The sequence below is a fragment of the Mustela putorius genome, unplaced genomic scaffold (genome assembly GCF_011764305.1).
Source record: "Mustela putorius furo isolate JIRA1106 unplaced genomic scaffold, ASM1176430v1.1 tig00001618_pilon_pilon_pilon, whole genome shotgun sequence".
NCBI lineage: Eukaryota > Metazoa > Chordata > Mammalia > Carnivora > Mustelidae > Mustela > Mustela putorius.
The window spans coordinates 1251977-1268688 of NW_025421819.1; the positions used below are offsets into that span (position 1 = coordinate 1251977).

Below are 16712 nucleotides of genomic sequence, written 5' to 3' on the forward strand. Positions count from 1 at the left end.
CCACACTCCTCCCTGGACTCTGGGCCAGTGGCTGGGAATGAGGAGGCAGACGGGGAGCACGGCAAGCTTTCGTTCACCTCCCAGGAAGGCCCAGCCTGGACAGCCAGCTCCAAGGAGGAGACTGCCGCACTCCCCAGATGGTGGGGTCAGCCAAGGACATGGGCATGGCCGCACGGGCCTCAAACTTCTTTCACAAAGCAGCAGAAGCAATGGACCTTTGTCCTTTGACTCCCTAACACTGAAGACAAACATACACACAGAAACTCACAGGTCATCGGAAACGGACAAGAGAGCCACTGTTTTCCAATTCTTCTTCACATATCAATAAGAAAGCAAGCAGACACCATACTTCGTAGTTGTATTTTTATAATATCCCCAGTTTATTTTTTCTGCCACAGTCTTTTCTGCCATATGGCCATATGAGTTTTAGATCAGTTATCTCAAAGTGCACAGAGATCACCTATTTGTCTGGACGCACTGATGAGAGAACACTTCCTGTCTCGATATTTAAGCATCCCAACATAAACTTTTCCCAACCTTTTAACTGTTTTTTCCCACTAAGCTAATCTCTATTTGGCATTTGAGTTCCACAGGCTTGAAAAGCAGACACGTTCCTCAAACTGACAGGAAGACCGACCAGCATACAGCTTCCTTCTTTCTGGCTGTACACTTCGAGGGGCAAAACGTCCGAATGCACTCAAGCTGGCGTCCTGATGAGCCGGACCGCGGGCAGGAAAGCTGCGCACCACCGCATGTAACCAGCGCACCGTGCGCACCGGCGAGTCTCGGCTGCGGGGCCGGCCGGTGCAGACAGCGGAGGCCACGGCCCCCATCGGTCGCGCACAACCTCAGGGAAGAGGTGGGGCTCGTGCGCCAGAGGGACGTGGGGTGTCCTCATGCCCTGGTGCCTGTGCTATTCTGTTTGCTCCACCGTTTCTGAAACTGGGACAAAGTGGGAGGCTCAACGGGTCTGAGAACACTTCACGTACCCCATACACCGTCTGCATGAAACATTTTTATTTATTTGTCTGTCAAACATAGTAACTGATTTCCATCTACAATGACTTAAGGTAAGCAACTGAGGGTCGAGTGGAGGAGGCATGCGGTGGAGGAGGCATGCGGCCTTCCAGGAGCGCCTGCGGGGCCCAGCGGGGCAGGAGGGAAGCGCGGGCGGGGCCTTAGCGGGCCTTCTCCAGGAAGGCCTTGCAGCACCTCACACACTGCTGGTAGACAGTCTCGAAGTCGGACTCATTCCCCTAAAAGCACAGGGAAGAAGAAAGAACAAAACCCACATAAGCCCACGCCCCGAGGAGAACTGGATCTGTCGCTGCGGGACACACAGCAAGTCCCCACACTGCCGCTCGCATCGTGCCGGACCGGAGGGAGAGGCGTACTTACATAATAGGGGTCTTCGATAATGAGTTGGTTTTGTGGATCATAGCTCCCAAGTAGCTCAATTTTAGCTTTGCAGTTTTTAATTTGATTACTTTTTCTATTCAAGTCTCTGTAAAATTGAAACATGAACTTAGTTTTCTGATCGATGGTTTCAGGTTAAACAGGGACATCTGCTAGGGTTTTATGAAACAGCCGTATCAGAATCCGGCAAGAGTGACCTGATTTACAAAGGAAACCAAACCCCTGTGGACCTGCGTGACCCTCGCACCACAGGTTTCCGAGACCAGCGAGAGGGTCTGTAATGGTGGCATGTTCTCATGCTTTTACCCAAAACACGCATCCCTCAGTCAGAGCAGAACTCTCTACCCTCTGCGAAGTGTACACGGAGACGATGACATCACAAAGCTCCTCTTCCAGACATTAGACAGGCGGCAGCACGGGACTCCGAGAGCCACGTGCAGTGAGGCCCGGAGGGCTGCCCATCCCATCCCCAGGCGTCCTGACACTGCATTTGGCGCCAGCCTCCCTGTGCCACGGCCGAGCGAGCTGCGGGCACAGCTCCTGCCCGCCACCCCTTCCCCCGCACGCGCTCAGCCGTGAGGAGAGCGCCAAACTCCTGGGCGGCCAAACCTCTGCGGAGCACCTCGGACACAGCAGACACTGCTGGTGCACGGGGAAGGCTGGCCAGGCCTCCGAGTTCCTGGACGCATCCCCCCGCCACCGGGGCAGACATGTGGACTCCAGCCGCTCTGCATGGAGACCCTGCTCGGGACGCCCTCCCACCCTGGAGACCCGGCTAAGAGAGGCCCCTGCTGACAATCCCCGCCTGTGAGAAAAGTGAGGATGAGGCAAACCAACAACTGAGAAACAAGAACAGAAATATAATAAATAAATAGAGAAAATGCATGTATTCGGTGACGTTCCTGATTCATAAAAGCAGAAGTGGAGCTAAACACGCCTACAAAGGCAGTTAAAAGCAGAAACAGTTTCTATTCATAAAACGCGTGGAGTCCTGTGAACTAGCACTGGTTCAGCGAGATCCCTGCAGTCACACCGGGGCACGTCCCGGGCCTCCTCTGCGCCGGCAGCGCGCGACCAGCCAGCGGGCAGGCAGCCGTCCTGCTTCCCCGCACGGCAGACCACACACGGCCGTGTGACAAAGGCACGCAGGGCCCCGGCCTTCCAACCGGAACCACTTCATACGATCTCTCGGGTCTCACCCGCAACAGCCCGACACCTGCCGCACACACCGCGTTCGCTGGCTCCTGGCACGACCACATGGTCTCACACCGTCAGGCAATTCTGGGCTAACGCGAGGAGACCACGCCAGCCTGCACACGTCAAGGGTGGGCAGAACAACAATTCCTCATCTGTGGGTCCCCACGTCTGCACTGTGCCAGGACACAAAGCTCACTCAAGAAATGCCACCAAGTTCCTTGTCACCCAAATGCACGTCCCCACGCAAGGTGACAGTGAGATGCACAGCAGGCTCTGCCTCACAAAGCCGAGGCTAAAATTCTGCCACACCAATCTGCTCCACGTGTAACGTGACCTCTCGTGCCTCTCTGATAAGATGCGGAACAAGGGTTAAGTGCTTTGGTGTGCAGAGCACCTAATACAGGCCAGGGCGCAGTCAGCCCGTCGCCGAAGAGTCGGGCCTGATCGGGTCTGTTTTGTGTCCATGAAGGCGAGCGACAATCCGGAGCGCCAAAAGCTTCCCTTTTCGCCCATCCTCCTCTTGGGGGCTGGGGCAGCAGTACCAGGATCCCACGGGAGACAACAGAACACCACAGGCCCAGGAATCACGGCGTCGCTCTCCTGTACAACCAACCCCAGCTTCCATGAAGTTGCTCACAGCCCGGCCGGTCCCCGGGCCGCACCGGCTCACCGGGCTCCCCCTCCCCTGAAAGCGTGTCTACTGCTGGGAGACAGTGCTCAGCGCCTCGCTGGTTTCTTACTACTCGAAACACAGAATTCTGTATGTTGTGACCATCACTGCTTTTAAAACTCCAAGATAATAAAAAAGTCATTTCGACAACAAACAACTGGCCTACTACTGAACTGGAAGTACCCTTTAAAAATGTGATTACCTCAGATTGCTTTCATCCATACACAGTATATAATCGAATGTGGCAAAGTCTTCCTTGGTAACCTAAAATTAAATAGAAGTAAAAACCACAGAGTTTATAACAACCAAACCTAGAGGATCCAAAGCAGTAAACAAAAAATTTGCTATATTTGAACCTGTTAACTGACTTAAGTTAAATAATTAACGGCATTTTAAAGTTAAAATAGAGTTAACCTATTTTGTGACACTGTACTGCAAAGAACTTTAATTAAGTTCCTTGGAATAACCCTAACAGCATACTATGTAAACACCAAGTTTATAATCCCCCGCAATTTCTTAGTAACAAAGTTTGATTCACTTAACATACTAAACTGTCCCACGTTTAACCCCCTCACTGTTCTACCCCGTTTTTCATTCTGCAAGAAGGGAACACCCTAGCCCCAGTGACAAACACCCAAAGAGCCGGGTGACCGTCCCTGGGGGCCTCCCCCCAGCACAGGGCAGGCAACGCCGGCACGGCCGTGTGAAGAGCCCGGGGGAGACGGGAAACAAAAATGTGACCAGGGTGTCCCCAGGAGTCCCCGGGAAGGGGAGGCAAGGCCTGGACGCGTGCTCCTTCCCTCCCCTGAGCACGCACAGTCTCAACACGACACGGAAGGGAAGGCCACTCAGTATTTTTACTGATTGGGTCAATTTGTTGACGTCACAGTTCATCAACATAAACCCACTAAAATGTTAAGTACGGAAATTACTTGATGATTTCTGCCTTCATAAACACTGGCAGAATCAGAAAGAAAGGAACGCAGACACGCCACATAATGGACGTAGAAATAATTTCTAACAATGTAATTTTCAGTAATAACCTTCCCCACTTAAAAAATCATCTAAAATACAGGAGTGCTAGGAAACTACAAAGAAGATATTGAAACTTTTTTTTTTTTTTAAAGATTTTATTTATTTGTCTGACAGAGAGAGACGCAGCTAGAGAAGGAACACAAGCAGAAGGCCTGGGTGGCTCAGTGGGTTAAGCCTCTGCCTTCAGCTCAGGTCACGATCCCAGGGTCCTGGGATCAAGCCCCGCATCGGGCTCTCTGCTCGGCGGGGAGCCTGTTTCCCTTCCTCTCTCTCTGTCTGCTGCTCTGCCTACTTGTGATCTCTCTCTCTGCCAAATAAATAATAATTTAAAAATAAATTAAATATATAAAGAAAGAAGGAATAAAGAAGGAACACAAGCAGGGCGAGTGGAAGAGAGGGAAGCAGGCTTCCTGTCGAGCAGAGAGCCTGATGCGGGGATGGATCCCGGGACCCGGAGATCATCACCTGAGCTGACGGCTCAGGCTTAACAGCTGAGCCCCCCAAGCGCCCCAGAACCCTTTTTCTTAAAATGAGTACTTTAAAAATTTTTTAATTTAACAGAGTACTGATACTATTTGTAATGATCAGTATAGCAAACGAATAATAACTATACTCATTGTTCTGTTAAAAATTTAACTGTGGCTCTTAACATACACTTGCAGGAGTTCTTAGTGAAGCACGTCCAAGTGCTGAGGACTGTATTTTGTTAACACTCTCAAGGCACTAGCTTATTTCAACATCTATTACAATACTATAAGCTATTTCCCCAGTTTATGAGAAACGTGCTAGGATTAACACTGTTTTTAATTTTAGAATTACTGCAATTACGGATCAAAAGACAGCCTTAGAACTGATAGCTACCTATAAAAACCATACATGATCTTTAGATATTAAAATGATTGAGAGGGGCACCTGGGAGGCTCAGTGAGTCAAAGCCTCTGCCTTCGGCTCAGGTCATGATCCCAGAGTCCTGGGATCGAGCCCCGCATCGGGCTGTCAGCTCGGCAGGGAGCCTGCTTCCTCCTCTTTCTGCCTGCCTCTGCCTACGTGTGATCTCTCTCTGTCAAATAGATAAATAAAATCTTTAAAAAATATATTAAAAAAAAAGGTTACTTGCAATACAGAGTAGGAAAAGAAAAATAGCTGTAAACTTTTATTACTCTGTTCCAGTCCACTGGTCAGCCTGACATTTTGAATGGATCCTTTACTCACGAATAATTTTGACCTCCTGGATACTTGGAGAATTTGAGGGCAGTGATTCTCAAAGTGGGGGCAGTTGGCAATGTCTGGAGACATCTCTGGTTGCTATGCTGGGGAGCAAAGGGGTGCTCCGCACCCAGCGGGAAGAGACAAGGGATGCTGCCAAACATTGCCCAGGGCCCAGGACAGCCCCACAACAGAGCACCACCAGAGGCAGGGCCAGCGGTGCCGAGGCCAAGCGCCTGCTCCAGAAGCCCGGGCACAGGGCCGCTGCTGGAAAAGAGAAGCTCCAGGGACCAGGTAGCAACCCCAAAGGCCGGAGAAGCAGGACATAAGGGCTGGTAGGACAGAGAGCCCGGCACTCACAAGCTTTCTTCTCAAACCATCTGCCAAGTTTGGGAACTACTCAGGGCAAAACGAAGAGGCCACGGGGAGGCTGCAGCAAGCCCGTGAGGGAGGAGGAGGAGCCCTGCTGGCGGCTCACGGGCTGCGGGGGATCCCCATGCAGGGGTCCTGGAAGACCCCGCCCAGGAGGGGGAACGGTCCAGCGCCACGGACACCCCCCGAGCCAGGACCAGCAGGCGGAAAGGAGGGAAAATGGAGAAGACAGCATCAGAGGTTTATGTCCAGACTACAGCGAAGTTGATCTCTGAAGAGAGCGCGAAGGAAAATACAAAAAGAAAACAACACAGACTTTTCCAAAACCGATGGAAACTATCCGGGTGCAAATTCAGGATGCATACTTGGGCTTCCCACAGTAAAACTGCTGGGAAAAGACAAGAAAAAGAATCCAAAAGAAAAGTGTAAAAACAGCAGAGAAAGTAAGGGCAATTTCAAGGAACAGCAGCAACTGATTCAATGACCCCTGCACAGCCATTAAAGCAGAAATACTGTCAGCGATCAACCAACTTCTTAAGAGAACAGAGAAAGAGGGAAATTTCTGACTGGTTTAATGAGGCCAACGCCCGACAGGTGCGACACCGGGTGTGCGTCCAGCAGAGCTGCACACAGGTGTACCCGCCACGGCTCTCAGCCCAAACAAGCAGCAGCCCAGTGTCCACCGGGTGAGGCACGGTGCGCCCGCGGCGGCCGGACTGGAGCAAGGTACTGAGAGCGGCTTCAGAGCAGGAGCTCCAAGACAGGCCACGGAGACTCTCAGAGAAAAACCAACAGAAAGAGTCACACACAAGGATTCCAAGGCCACACACTAAAAAGGCAGAAAGAATGTGAGTAGTGACCTCTGGAGAGGAGGGAGCGTGACTGGTCCCAAGACCCCACTGATGACACGTGCAGGTGTCAAAGGTTTGTGGACAAGAAGGACAGGGTAACACAGTGAACGTCTCCACAGAACTAACTGGCTGCAATCAGACACCCAAAACCCCTGATGCACCCTAAACATATTTTGTTTATCAAACCCAGGCTCAAGTAGTATTAGGAAAATTAAAATTAGGAAATTTTAAGAAATGTAACAGAATAGTTCCCTTATAAATTCTGACAACTGCTAAAGAGAAAGCCTGCATGGACCCCTGGGGGGGCTCGGTTAGTTAAGTGTCTGCCTTCAGCTCAGGTCATGATCTCAGGGTCCTGGGATCGAGCCCCACATGGGGGGCTGGGGGGGGGGGGGGGTCCCTGCTCAGTGGGGAGCCTGCTTCCTCCTCTCTCTCTGCCTACCTGTGTGTGATCTCTCTGTCAAATAAATAAAATCTTTTAAGAAAATATGATACTAACTTACAAAACATACTACCAGTTTTTTTTTCTTTTTAAGATTTTATTTATTTATTTGACAGAGAGAGAGAGATCACAAGTCGGCAGAGGCAGGCAAAGAGACAGAGAGCGAAGAAGGCTTCTGGCGAGCAGACAGCCCGATGCGGGGCTCGATCCCACCTGAGATCATGACCTGAGCTGAAGGCAGAGGCTTAACCCACTGAGCCACCCAGGCACCCCACCTTACCAGTGTTTTGAAAAGAAAAAAAAAAAAAGAACAAGAAATTTTTCGTAAAAGGAACAGGGAAAAAGAAACAGATTGTGTGGGAATATTCTAAAACCAACAACTACAACTGATCTCTAAAAATGAGAAGTTTCTAGCTAAAGACATGTGTATTTAAAATATTTCATTTTTGCCCAAATTATGTACTTCTGTACAAAAAACAATCTGATCCTAAAAACAGAAAACATGGAGGTGTAACTGAAATCTGAAATCATGAACTCCTGAGAATGAGTTCGCGTTCTCTAAGACAGAGGAAGTAGAAACGGACAAGGTGTGCAGCTCCTGGAGACGAGGACACGTGACCTACAAAATGTGCACTATTCTGTCCAATGAAGATTCGATGCTGGAACAGGTCTGGCCTCAAGGCAGCTAACTTAGTGAACATACAGTCATCTGACAGCCAGAAATGAGAAGTTCACAGATTCCAGAGTAAATTTATCTAAGCCAAAATAGCATGCGTCACTAGCTTCTGAGACATTGTTAACGCATCAGAAGTGTTTCGGTGGCACTTTTGTGAACTTCCTGGCTCACAACTATATATGTTTTTATTAAAACAATCAAATAAGCCTATGGTCAAATCCCAGTTTTATGCCTCTGAAGCTGGGTGACGTTTGATAATTTATACCTTTTCCCTCCAGAACTGTTCCTCCATGTGCAGAACAGGGTCACCAACGACTCCCTTCCCTAGCAAGGCAATGGAGGACAGAGGGAGACGATCAGAAACAGAAGCTCAACGCTCAGCGGCAGAGCAGTGGGAGATTTCGGGGAAGGTAACGGAGGTAACGACGACCTGTCTCTGTCCCTCCTCCACAAAGTTCTCGTGCGAACACTAAAACTACACTGTAGCTCGCACGCCGCCAGCCGTACCTCCGACCAGGTACAAATCTGACAACTGACTTCCAAGGCAGCCGGCGGCGTCTCCGCGTAAAGGCCTCTCATCCCTGGACACAGCCTGTTGCTTCTGATACCGACCCGCAGCCTTGCTTGGTCCTCAGACCCGCATATTTTGTGAGGCTGGACACAAAAGAAGTTAAAAGACTCTAACTTCTAACTAACTCTTTTCAAATGTTTCTGGAAGATTTATTTGAGAGAGTGAGCGAGTGAGAGAAGAGGCAGAGGGCGAGAAAGAGGGAGAGAAGCAGAGCCTGCTCAGTGGAGAGTCTGACATGGGGCTCGAACTCATGGCCTTAAGATCACGACCTGAGCTGCAGTCAAGAGCTGGACGCTTCACTGGGCTACCGGGCGCCCCGGCCGGGATTTGTAAACATCCAGCTGAGTATCCACAAAGTCGTGAGAGTGATAAACGTAACCTTCCTCGCATGACGGCCCACGAAGCACCCTGTGTCAGAAACGAAGCTCATCTCTTCAGCAGCCGGTCCCCGCGGTGACGGAAGGGGCCAGCGGCACTAGCGGCACTGGCGGCACGCTCCGAGCAATGGCGCTCTGCGGGCCTGCCCTGAGCTCTGGTGTCCCACGGAGGCTGCGGTGGCACAACCCTCACGCTCCCCGCGGCCGCTGCGTGTGAATCTTGGAACCACGCCGCCCACTGGGCGCCCACCAGATCCAGGCGGCTACTCAGGTAAGTTAACATGTGAACTTCAGTCCCTCCGCCCCACGGGCCGCACTGCGAGTACAGTGGAGCCACTAGTGGCTTCCACACTGAACGGAGCAGACCCAGTACACCTGCCTCATCCCACAATGTTCCTCTGCACAGCACGTCAGAATCCCACAGCCCAGAAGTCCCACTGCCGGCCTGCAGGACGTGCATCGCTAGTGGGACCAGGATACCCTGGGCTCCTACGTCACCTGACAGTTGAGACACACTTATTCTAGCAACAAACTTGCACCATAAGCAGACTAGTTACCAGGGCTTAAATGTTTCAGTCACAGACAGAAATGAAAAAAGAAGACTGTAACTCAGATCTCTAGGTCCTAGGCAGGGCTCTCACCAGGATCACTCATGTGACTATAAACGCATTTTAGCCTTTCTCTTTCCACCCTCTTGGGGCCTAGGGAGGCCTGCCGGGAGCTGCACTCCTAAAACGCCGAGTGTGTCTGGAAGGCTGTGGTCCGAGGCCATTTTTGCTGGCAGTAAGTGGGGTCTCCAAAACTAGAGGGAGCACACAACTCTTCTTAAAAACGGAAGGTGTTTATGCTCAAGATGAAACTGAATTCTAGACGGCAAGAGATGTGCTTCTGTGCACAAGGCAAACAACAGCACAGTGACTCCGGGCAGCAAGCCAAACAAAGCCACAGTAATCGGGGAAAAGTGACCGGAGCTCAAGGAAACAGTGGCTCCCATCAAACTGGCCCAGAATCCGTGTGAGGCTGAACCCCCAAGGATTTAAGCTTAATGAAAAGAAAATAAACAAAGGTGTCGATTTGTTCTCTTGTATTGTTTAAAAAATAAATAGATAAAATAAAAATAAGTCAATTCCCAGATCATGCCGACCTTTCAGAACTGTGAAACCAGCAATGAAACAAAATGGGGAACCCGTGGCTACGTCAATGGACCCAGAATAAACACTCGTTAGCCCGTCAGTGTGGTTAAGCTCACGAGTTCTCAAATTAGGGGACTCCAGGATTAGAAAGTAAATGAGATCTCTTCTACCTGTCTTGCCTTATGGGCCGTGTTAATGCCATGATTTCTGAGGCAGCTCAGAGTTCTTGGATCTGGTGACCGGCCCACGTTCCAGTCAGAAACAGCGCCGCTGTCAATGACCCACTGCAACACAGAACACACACGGGTAGCTTCAAGTTCCCGCACGGTACCTGCCGGGCAGTGTGACTCATGGGGATGCCATGCTTCTTCATGCAACTCTGCCCTCGGTAATCGGGAGGGTTTCCTATTTCGTACGTGGACGTCGCTGCACTGTCTATCCTCCACTGCAGGAGAAAAGAAGAATTTTTTTCGCGATTTCCTGCCACAAAGGCAGTCGGCTTGGCCTCTTTAATATGGAGAATGGTACTTACATGATCTGAAAGCTTTTGGTCAGTGACAAGTTTTCTGAACACTGCTTCCGCAATGGGTGACCGACAGATGTTACCTTGAAAAGAGGGGAAGGCAGAGCGGGTGTCAGGGCTGACGCTAGGGCAGAATCCAGCAACCACGTCACCCACGCGACACACAGCAACTGCACCTCCCTTAGGGGAGCGGGTCAGCTTCCCACCAGTGCGTGCACAGCAGGACCTCCGGAAACCGCTGACCAAACCCCCGCCCCATGACTCGACACCCGCTGCCCATGCGTTCAAAGTACGAAAAACCAAGAGGTAAAAAAATCAATTACAACTGCAATCACTGTTTTTTAGGTTGCTCTCAGTGACCCAGAAGTAACTCATGAAATCAATGAAGTGGGTTGCAATAAGCCTATTTTAAAATGAAATACAACAGGGTTAAAATATGTATTTTCAAGTTACACGTAACGATTAGTACTGTTTCATAAAATACACACACACACACACACACTTCAGGATGCAGTCTGTTGGGTCGTCGGCTGGCTGTATTAAGGGTGCTGCCCTCCAGGTCACCAAGTCTGCCCAGAACTTTCGACATCAGCTACAAGTTCAGGGAATCCCCAGGACCACCCTCACTTCGGAGCAGCAAGCTACGGATCCGTGAGTCCCCACACATTCAATAATTCTCTAGAAGAACATATAAAATTCAGGAAAATGCTAGACTTAGGATTATAGTTTTATCATAACAAAGAGATTCAAAGCAGATAGGGCAGATTCTGGAAGCGTTTTGAACCTGAAGCTCTTTGGTCCTCAGACACATGTCACCCTCGTCATCCAACAGGGACAGTACTCAGGGTACTGTGATCCAGGAGGCTCCCTAGAGCCCCAGTGCCAAGGGTTCACCGAGCTTCCTTAGGTAGGCGTGAGTGAGGGAATTATGGGTCTGCAGCTGAACTAACTCTCCAGCTCCCCTGTCCCCAGCGTGGGGCTCACAGACCCCACCCTGCCTCACCCTCCACGCATGAACACGTACAGACCTCCTGGAGTAATAAAACACTCCCATGACCCTAAGGAATCATGCTAAAATCAGAAACAAGTTAATGAGAAAGTTCCTCATCAGAAAAAAAGGGAGACTGGACCTGATCTCTTAGGGAGAGGATTCTGCTGGACATTTAAGTTAAGGGGTTGTAGGAACAAGCGACAAATGTGCACTGGTGGGTCTGGGTTACAGGAACCGTAACTGGGCCCAGAACGGGCACTCAGAGGGCCGAGTGGGAAAGGAATGTCCAGCATTCGGCAGGACGGCGCAGAAGCCCAGCACCGGGCAAGGTCTACAGAGACCATAAGGTAGGGACACTGAGGCCGGAGAGCCTGGAATCACAGGCGGAGACAGCCTACACAGGCCTACACAAATAACCCCAGGAATAGACACGAGCTGAGTTAAGAAGACACGGGTCAGTCTTGACTCACGCTCGAATCTTTGGGCTTGTGATACGCATGTGGAGCTGGATCTCCCAACGGGCTGTGAGACCCAACTGACGCGCTGTTACATGAACCCAACACTCACTCTACTGCTCAACTCTTCAGCTTCCACGTTAGTCTTGGGCCTTATAATGTATCTATAAAGGACTTGTCTTCCCCAGAGACCGTGGTTTCCACAGCAGGGAAGTCTATCAACCACTCAACCAGAAACGGACAGGAATTAATCCCAACGTCCTCTGTAAGCTCGTCTGTATTGTCAAGTTTCTTCCTACCACATTCTGAATTTCGGTTTAGTTTTTAAAATAAGTATTATCATCCCCGCTATGTTAATTACTGAAAGGCTCCAACAGATGTGTAACTCTTTTATCTGTCGCCATACACCCTGGGAATACTTTTATCTGCAACCACTCTGTTCAGTTTAAGACAACGGTTATTATTTTAAAACTCTAGAAAAGGGGCGCCTGGGTGGCTCAGGGGGTTAAGCCTCTGCCTTTGGCTCGGGTCATGATCTCAGGGTCCTGGGATCGAGCCCCACATTGGGCTCTCTCCTCGGCTGGGAGCCTGCTTCTCCCTCTCTCTCTGCCTGACTCTGCCTGCTCGTGATTTCTGTCAAATAAAAAAAAAAAAAAACTTAAAACTTCAGAATAAACACTTACAATCTCATAAAACTAGTTTCATCCCTTTAAAAATAATTATTAACTGCAAATAACAGCTTTCCCCACAAAACAAAAACTAGGTTTATTTACTGCCTTAAAGTCAAGGCATATTCATTCAGATAAATATTTTTTCCCAGATAGTTATATTTACAGCAAGATGCATGTTTAAGTTTAAGTAGAGATGGGAAGAAAAATTACTACTATAAAACTTGGAAGTGATACTACTTATGAAATTAGCAGAATCCTCCTTCCTTGTAACTTGATCTCTTGTTTTCAAAAGTTGGTATCACCAAATTAATGCAGTATTTAAAAACAGAGCTCATAGTAAAACACAGTAATCCAGTTTCCACCTTTGGAAAACTTAAAATGTCATCTTCAGATTTCTTTAGAAAAAAGCTCAATCTGTTAAGTCTCAGTTTGTTTCTTCCATATCAGGCAGCCTGATATGTACTCAGTACCTGAGCCTCACAAAGGGAAAAAACGAAATTCTCCAAGGGCTGGGGCTGTGTCTCTTACCCCACAAGGTGCAGCACATCTGAAGCACCGATGAGTACCGGTTAAGGAGTATCGGGTAACCTGGCAGCACTCACGGTTACCACGTCCTACCACACTGGCTGTGGCACAAACACCTGTGCCTTCAACAGGTCAGTGCATCTCTACGGCACAAAACCATGGGACGCTTCCAACGATCTTGCCAAAATGAGGAGAGCAGCTCTTTCCGGCCACTAGCCCTACCAAAGGAAAATATCAGAAACTCCTCTCTACACTTCAGTGTGAAAAGAGCCCAAATAAATGCTTTGAAGGAATATTTTTTTTTTTTTCATTTCAAAAAATACACCATTCTTACTGCTCTCTGTGTCTATAGGGTATCATGAGAACAGCACTCATGGACCCCTCAAACCTGCCCAACATAGGACCATTCAGCACTTCCACCCGTGGCGCCCTCTCGGACCCAGCACACACTCCTCTGCACCCTGGCCTCAACCCTGGGGCCTCACTCCTGCTCAGTCTAATCTCAACATAGCAGCTGAACACGTCTTTCGAAGTGCTCCACCTCTGATCAGTGGCTTCATCCCCCAGTGGTTATCTCCTTCCGAGTAAGCCCAAGCCCTCATGGGGACTCACCAGACATGTCCTCGACGGGCCCCAGAACAGCATCTGAAAACCATGATCCATGCTCACCACCTCTGTGTACGGCCCACAGAAGCAAAAATGATTCTTACCTTTCAAACAGCTGTAAAAACTTACAAGTAGAATAATATCTTGTGACATGAGAAAATCCCATGGAATTCAACCTGCAGTGTCCACACGTGAAGTCTACCGGGACACAGTCACGCGTTATTGTTTATGTTTTGTCTAGGTCTGCTTTCGCAAAGCACCAAATATTTACTTTCTAGTTCTTTACATAAGGAGCTCACAGACTCCTGCCCCAGCGTGTTCATTTTTACGTAAGGAACGAGCTTCCCTATGCACCTGGAACACTTCTAGTTATGTATTTATGGCAGCATCGACAAAAGTCACTCAAACTACCTTCGAGTTCAGGTACGAAGAAAGATCTCGCTGAAAAAGCTATTGGGTCTCTAGGCCAGGCCATAGCGGTTTCTCTGCCAGTACGAACCAGATCAGCACTCTCATTTCAAAACCGTTCACCCGCTTTCTTCCGAGTCCTGGACACCTTTCCAAAGACCCAAGGCTTTGCCTTCTCAACTCTCAAGTCTTTACCCAAATGTCACCTTGTAGGCAAGGCCATCCCTGACCGCTCTACTTACAAGTGCGTTCCACTCCCACTCCCTCCCCTGCTCTACTGTTCAAGACACAACACCAGCTTAGTGAGTAACCAAGGGCTTGGCTGTAGGTGACAGATCGTGAGCTGTGCAGAGGCAGAACTCCTGTTTTGCTCACTACCCATCCCTAGCACTCAGAAGAGTACCTGGTAATACAGCAGTTGCTTAAAAAGAAAAAAAAAACTGTACGGAAGATAAATACACATTATACACGGCACACATCCCCGCTAATAACCACCATGAGCATTATGTCCGCATAACGACAGCACTAAGTAAAATAAGGCAATGACCCCGTCAGACGCACAACATGAACTGAACAGCCACTGAACCAATCTGTTGATCCCGTGAGTCAGTCTTCCATGGGGAGCTTAAAAATCAGTGGATGCCCACTACCAAAGTGAAGCGAGGTGGCCCTTTTCCTTTCTCCCCTGACAAAAATTCAATTCTGCAAATACCTACTTGTCGTCACAAATTGTCTTCAAGCTGGAAATGCAGAAAAATAAGCCACAGTTACTGCCCTCAAGAGGGCTAATCCAGGTGTGACCCCAAGAGGCTATCAAGTAACATGAGAAACTGATATAAAGAAAGGTGTCCACAAAGGGTTATAGGTAAACTACTTCCACTCAGACGATCTGGGAAAAGCGAAGAGCATATCCGGCTCTAACCTTACGGAAAGTCTCCCCAAGGAACGCGCAATATGGGTTCCCAGAAACAACCACACGAAGGTGCCTTACGCCCCTGAACCGCGGGGACACAGAAATCACAAGGCACGGGCAGGGAAGGGTAGTGGAGAGGAAGCGGAAACATGGGGCAGACTCGCGTCTCTTCTCCAAGGGGCGAGCCCAGAAAGGAAGGGACACTTGGGTGCTCGGGAAATGCAGCCTCATCAGAAGACATGGAGGAACTGGACAACTGATGACCCAGACCTTCCTCTCTGGGGGACAGGGCGCGGACCCTGAGAAATACAACCCCGCGGCGCCACGCAAAGGAAGAATCCCGAACCCGAAGGGAAAGTGAGTTCTAATTTGGAAGGCGGGCACGCGTCCCGTGACACAGACACTGGAGAACCGGGTCTCCCCGGAGGAGGTCCAGCTCCTCGCCGTCCCGGCCGCCGGAGCTCACGCCGTCTGCAGGCGGGGACCGAGAGAACCAGCCAGCGAGCCGGGGCTGCGATGGGTCTGGGGGCACGCGCCGGCCCCGCGGCCTTGGTCCACTGGAGGAGGGAGAAACAGGGTGCTCGGCGGCAGCAGTGCGAAGGACCCCGGCTTGCGGGATCGGAGCCGCGGCTGAGGGCGGCGAGGTGCGCGGGCTGCGGTGACCGGGACCCCCGCGGGCTGCGGTGACGGGGACCCCCCCGGGGTGCGGTGACCGGGACCCCCGCGGGCTGCGGTGACGGGGACCCCCGCGGGCTGCGGTGACGGGGACCCCCGCGGGCTGCGGTGACCGGGACCCCCGCGGGCTGCGGTGACGGGGACCCCCGCGGGCTGCGGTGACGGGGACCCCGCGGGCTGCGGTGACCGGGACCCCCGCGGGCTGCGGTGACGGGGACCCCCGCGGGCTGCGGTGACGGGGACCCCCCCGGGCTGCGGTGACGGGGACCCCCCGGGCTGCGGTGACCGGGACCCCCGCGGGCTGCGGTGACCGGGACCCGCCCGCACAGGACTGCGCCGGGGAGTGGCACCGGCCCGGATGGGGCCGAGCGGGTGAGAGGACCCCCGTCCGCAAACGGGCAGGGGAGGCAGAAGCTCGCCCGGCGCGGGGAGCCGCCGGCAGGGGCGCGGGGCGGGAGAGCCGGGGCGCTCCACCCCAGCCTCCGGTTTCCCCGTCCCAGGCCTCCTCCGATCACCGTCCGTGGCCCAGCGGCGCGGCCCAAGACCCATGGGACGCGGCGCCAGCGTCTGGGGAAGCCGGAGCGGGGCTGGGCCAGCGCGGTCTCACCCAGACACACGAACAGCACCGACTTGGGCACCGGCTCAGCCATCTTCCCGCGCGCACGCCCAGGCGCCCGCGGAGCGCGTCGGCACGTTCCCTGCGCGACGCATGCGCACGTCCAGCGACCCGTCCCGCGCGCCTGCGCAGTACGGCCTCCGCGCTTCCTCGGGGCGCGCGTCCGGGCCTTGCGCCTGCGCAGTACTGAGACTGGGGGGACCGAGGTCCTCAGGAGGACCCAAGGCGCACCCGGGGAAAAGGGGCGGTGTAGGGGCGGGGCAAAGGGTCGGAGGTGGGAAGAGGGACCTTGGGGAGAGGGAGGTTCTTGGAGGAGAGGGTCGGCCAGGGGGCGGGGCCGTGAGTTAACTGAAAGGGGGCGGGCCCAGTGGGGGTTGGACTCG

At 51.6% G+C, this 16712-nt stretch overlaps 1 protein-coding gene across 3 annotated transcripts; it reads right to left on the reverse strand.

The window, feature by feature from the left end:
- Window positions 1–1002: 1002 nt before the first annotated feature.
- ACP1 (acid phosphatase 1) lies at window positions 1003–16456 on the reverse strand. 3 transcript variants are annotated; one of them, XM_045087927.1, is made up of 6 exons: window positions 16321–16456; window positions 10479–10552; window positions 10117–10230; window positions 3486–3547; window positions 1399–1504; window positions 1003–1256 (listed from the first exon to the last, which is right to left on the reverse strand). In XM_045087927.1, the coding sequence occupies exons 1-6, from the start codon at window positions 16361–16363 to the stop codon at window positions 1179–1181; spliced, it is 477 nt and encodes a 158-aa protein (XP_044943862.1). In that variant the 5' UTR covers window positions 16364–16456; the 3' UTR covers window positions 1003–1178. The 3 variants fall into 3 exon arrangements, 2 of the variants coding, with proteins under 2 accessions (XP_044943862.1, XP_044943863.1); XM_045087928.1 differs by lacking the exon at window positions 10117–10230 and adding an exon at window positions 10278–10391; XR_006608931.1 differs by lacking the exon at window positions 1003–1256 and having other exon boundaries at window positions 1430–1504; window positions 10117–10391.
- Window positions 16457–16712: the final 256 nt, after the last annotated feature.

Coding starts and splice junctions, on each gene's coding strand:
- ACP1 (XM_045087927.1), bottom strand. CDS start 16,363: ATGGCTGAGCCGGTGCCCAAGTCGGTGCTGTTCGTGTGTCTGG. Junction 10,231..10,478: donor ACCAAAAGCTTTCAGATCAT/GTAAGTACCATT, acceptor TCTGTGTTGCAG/TGGGTCATTGACAGCGGCGC. Junction 3,548..10,116: donor CGGCCCATAAGGCAAGACAG/GTAGAAGAGATC, acceptor ATTTAATTTTAG/GTTACCAAGGAAGACTTTGC.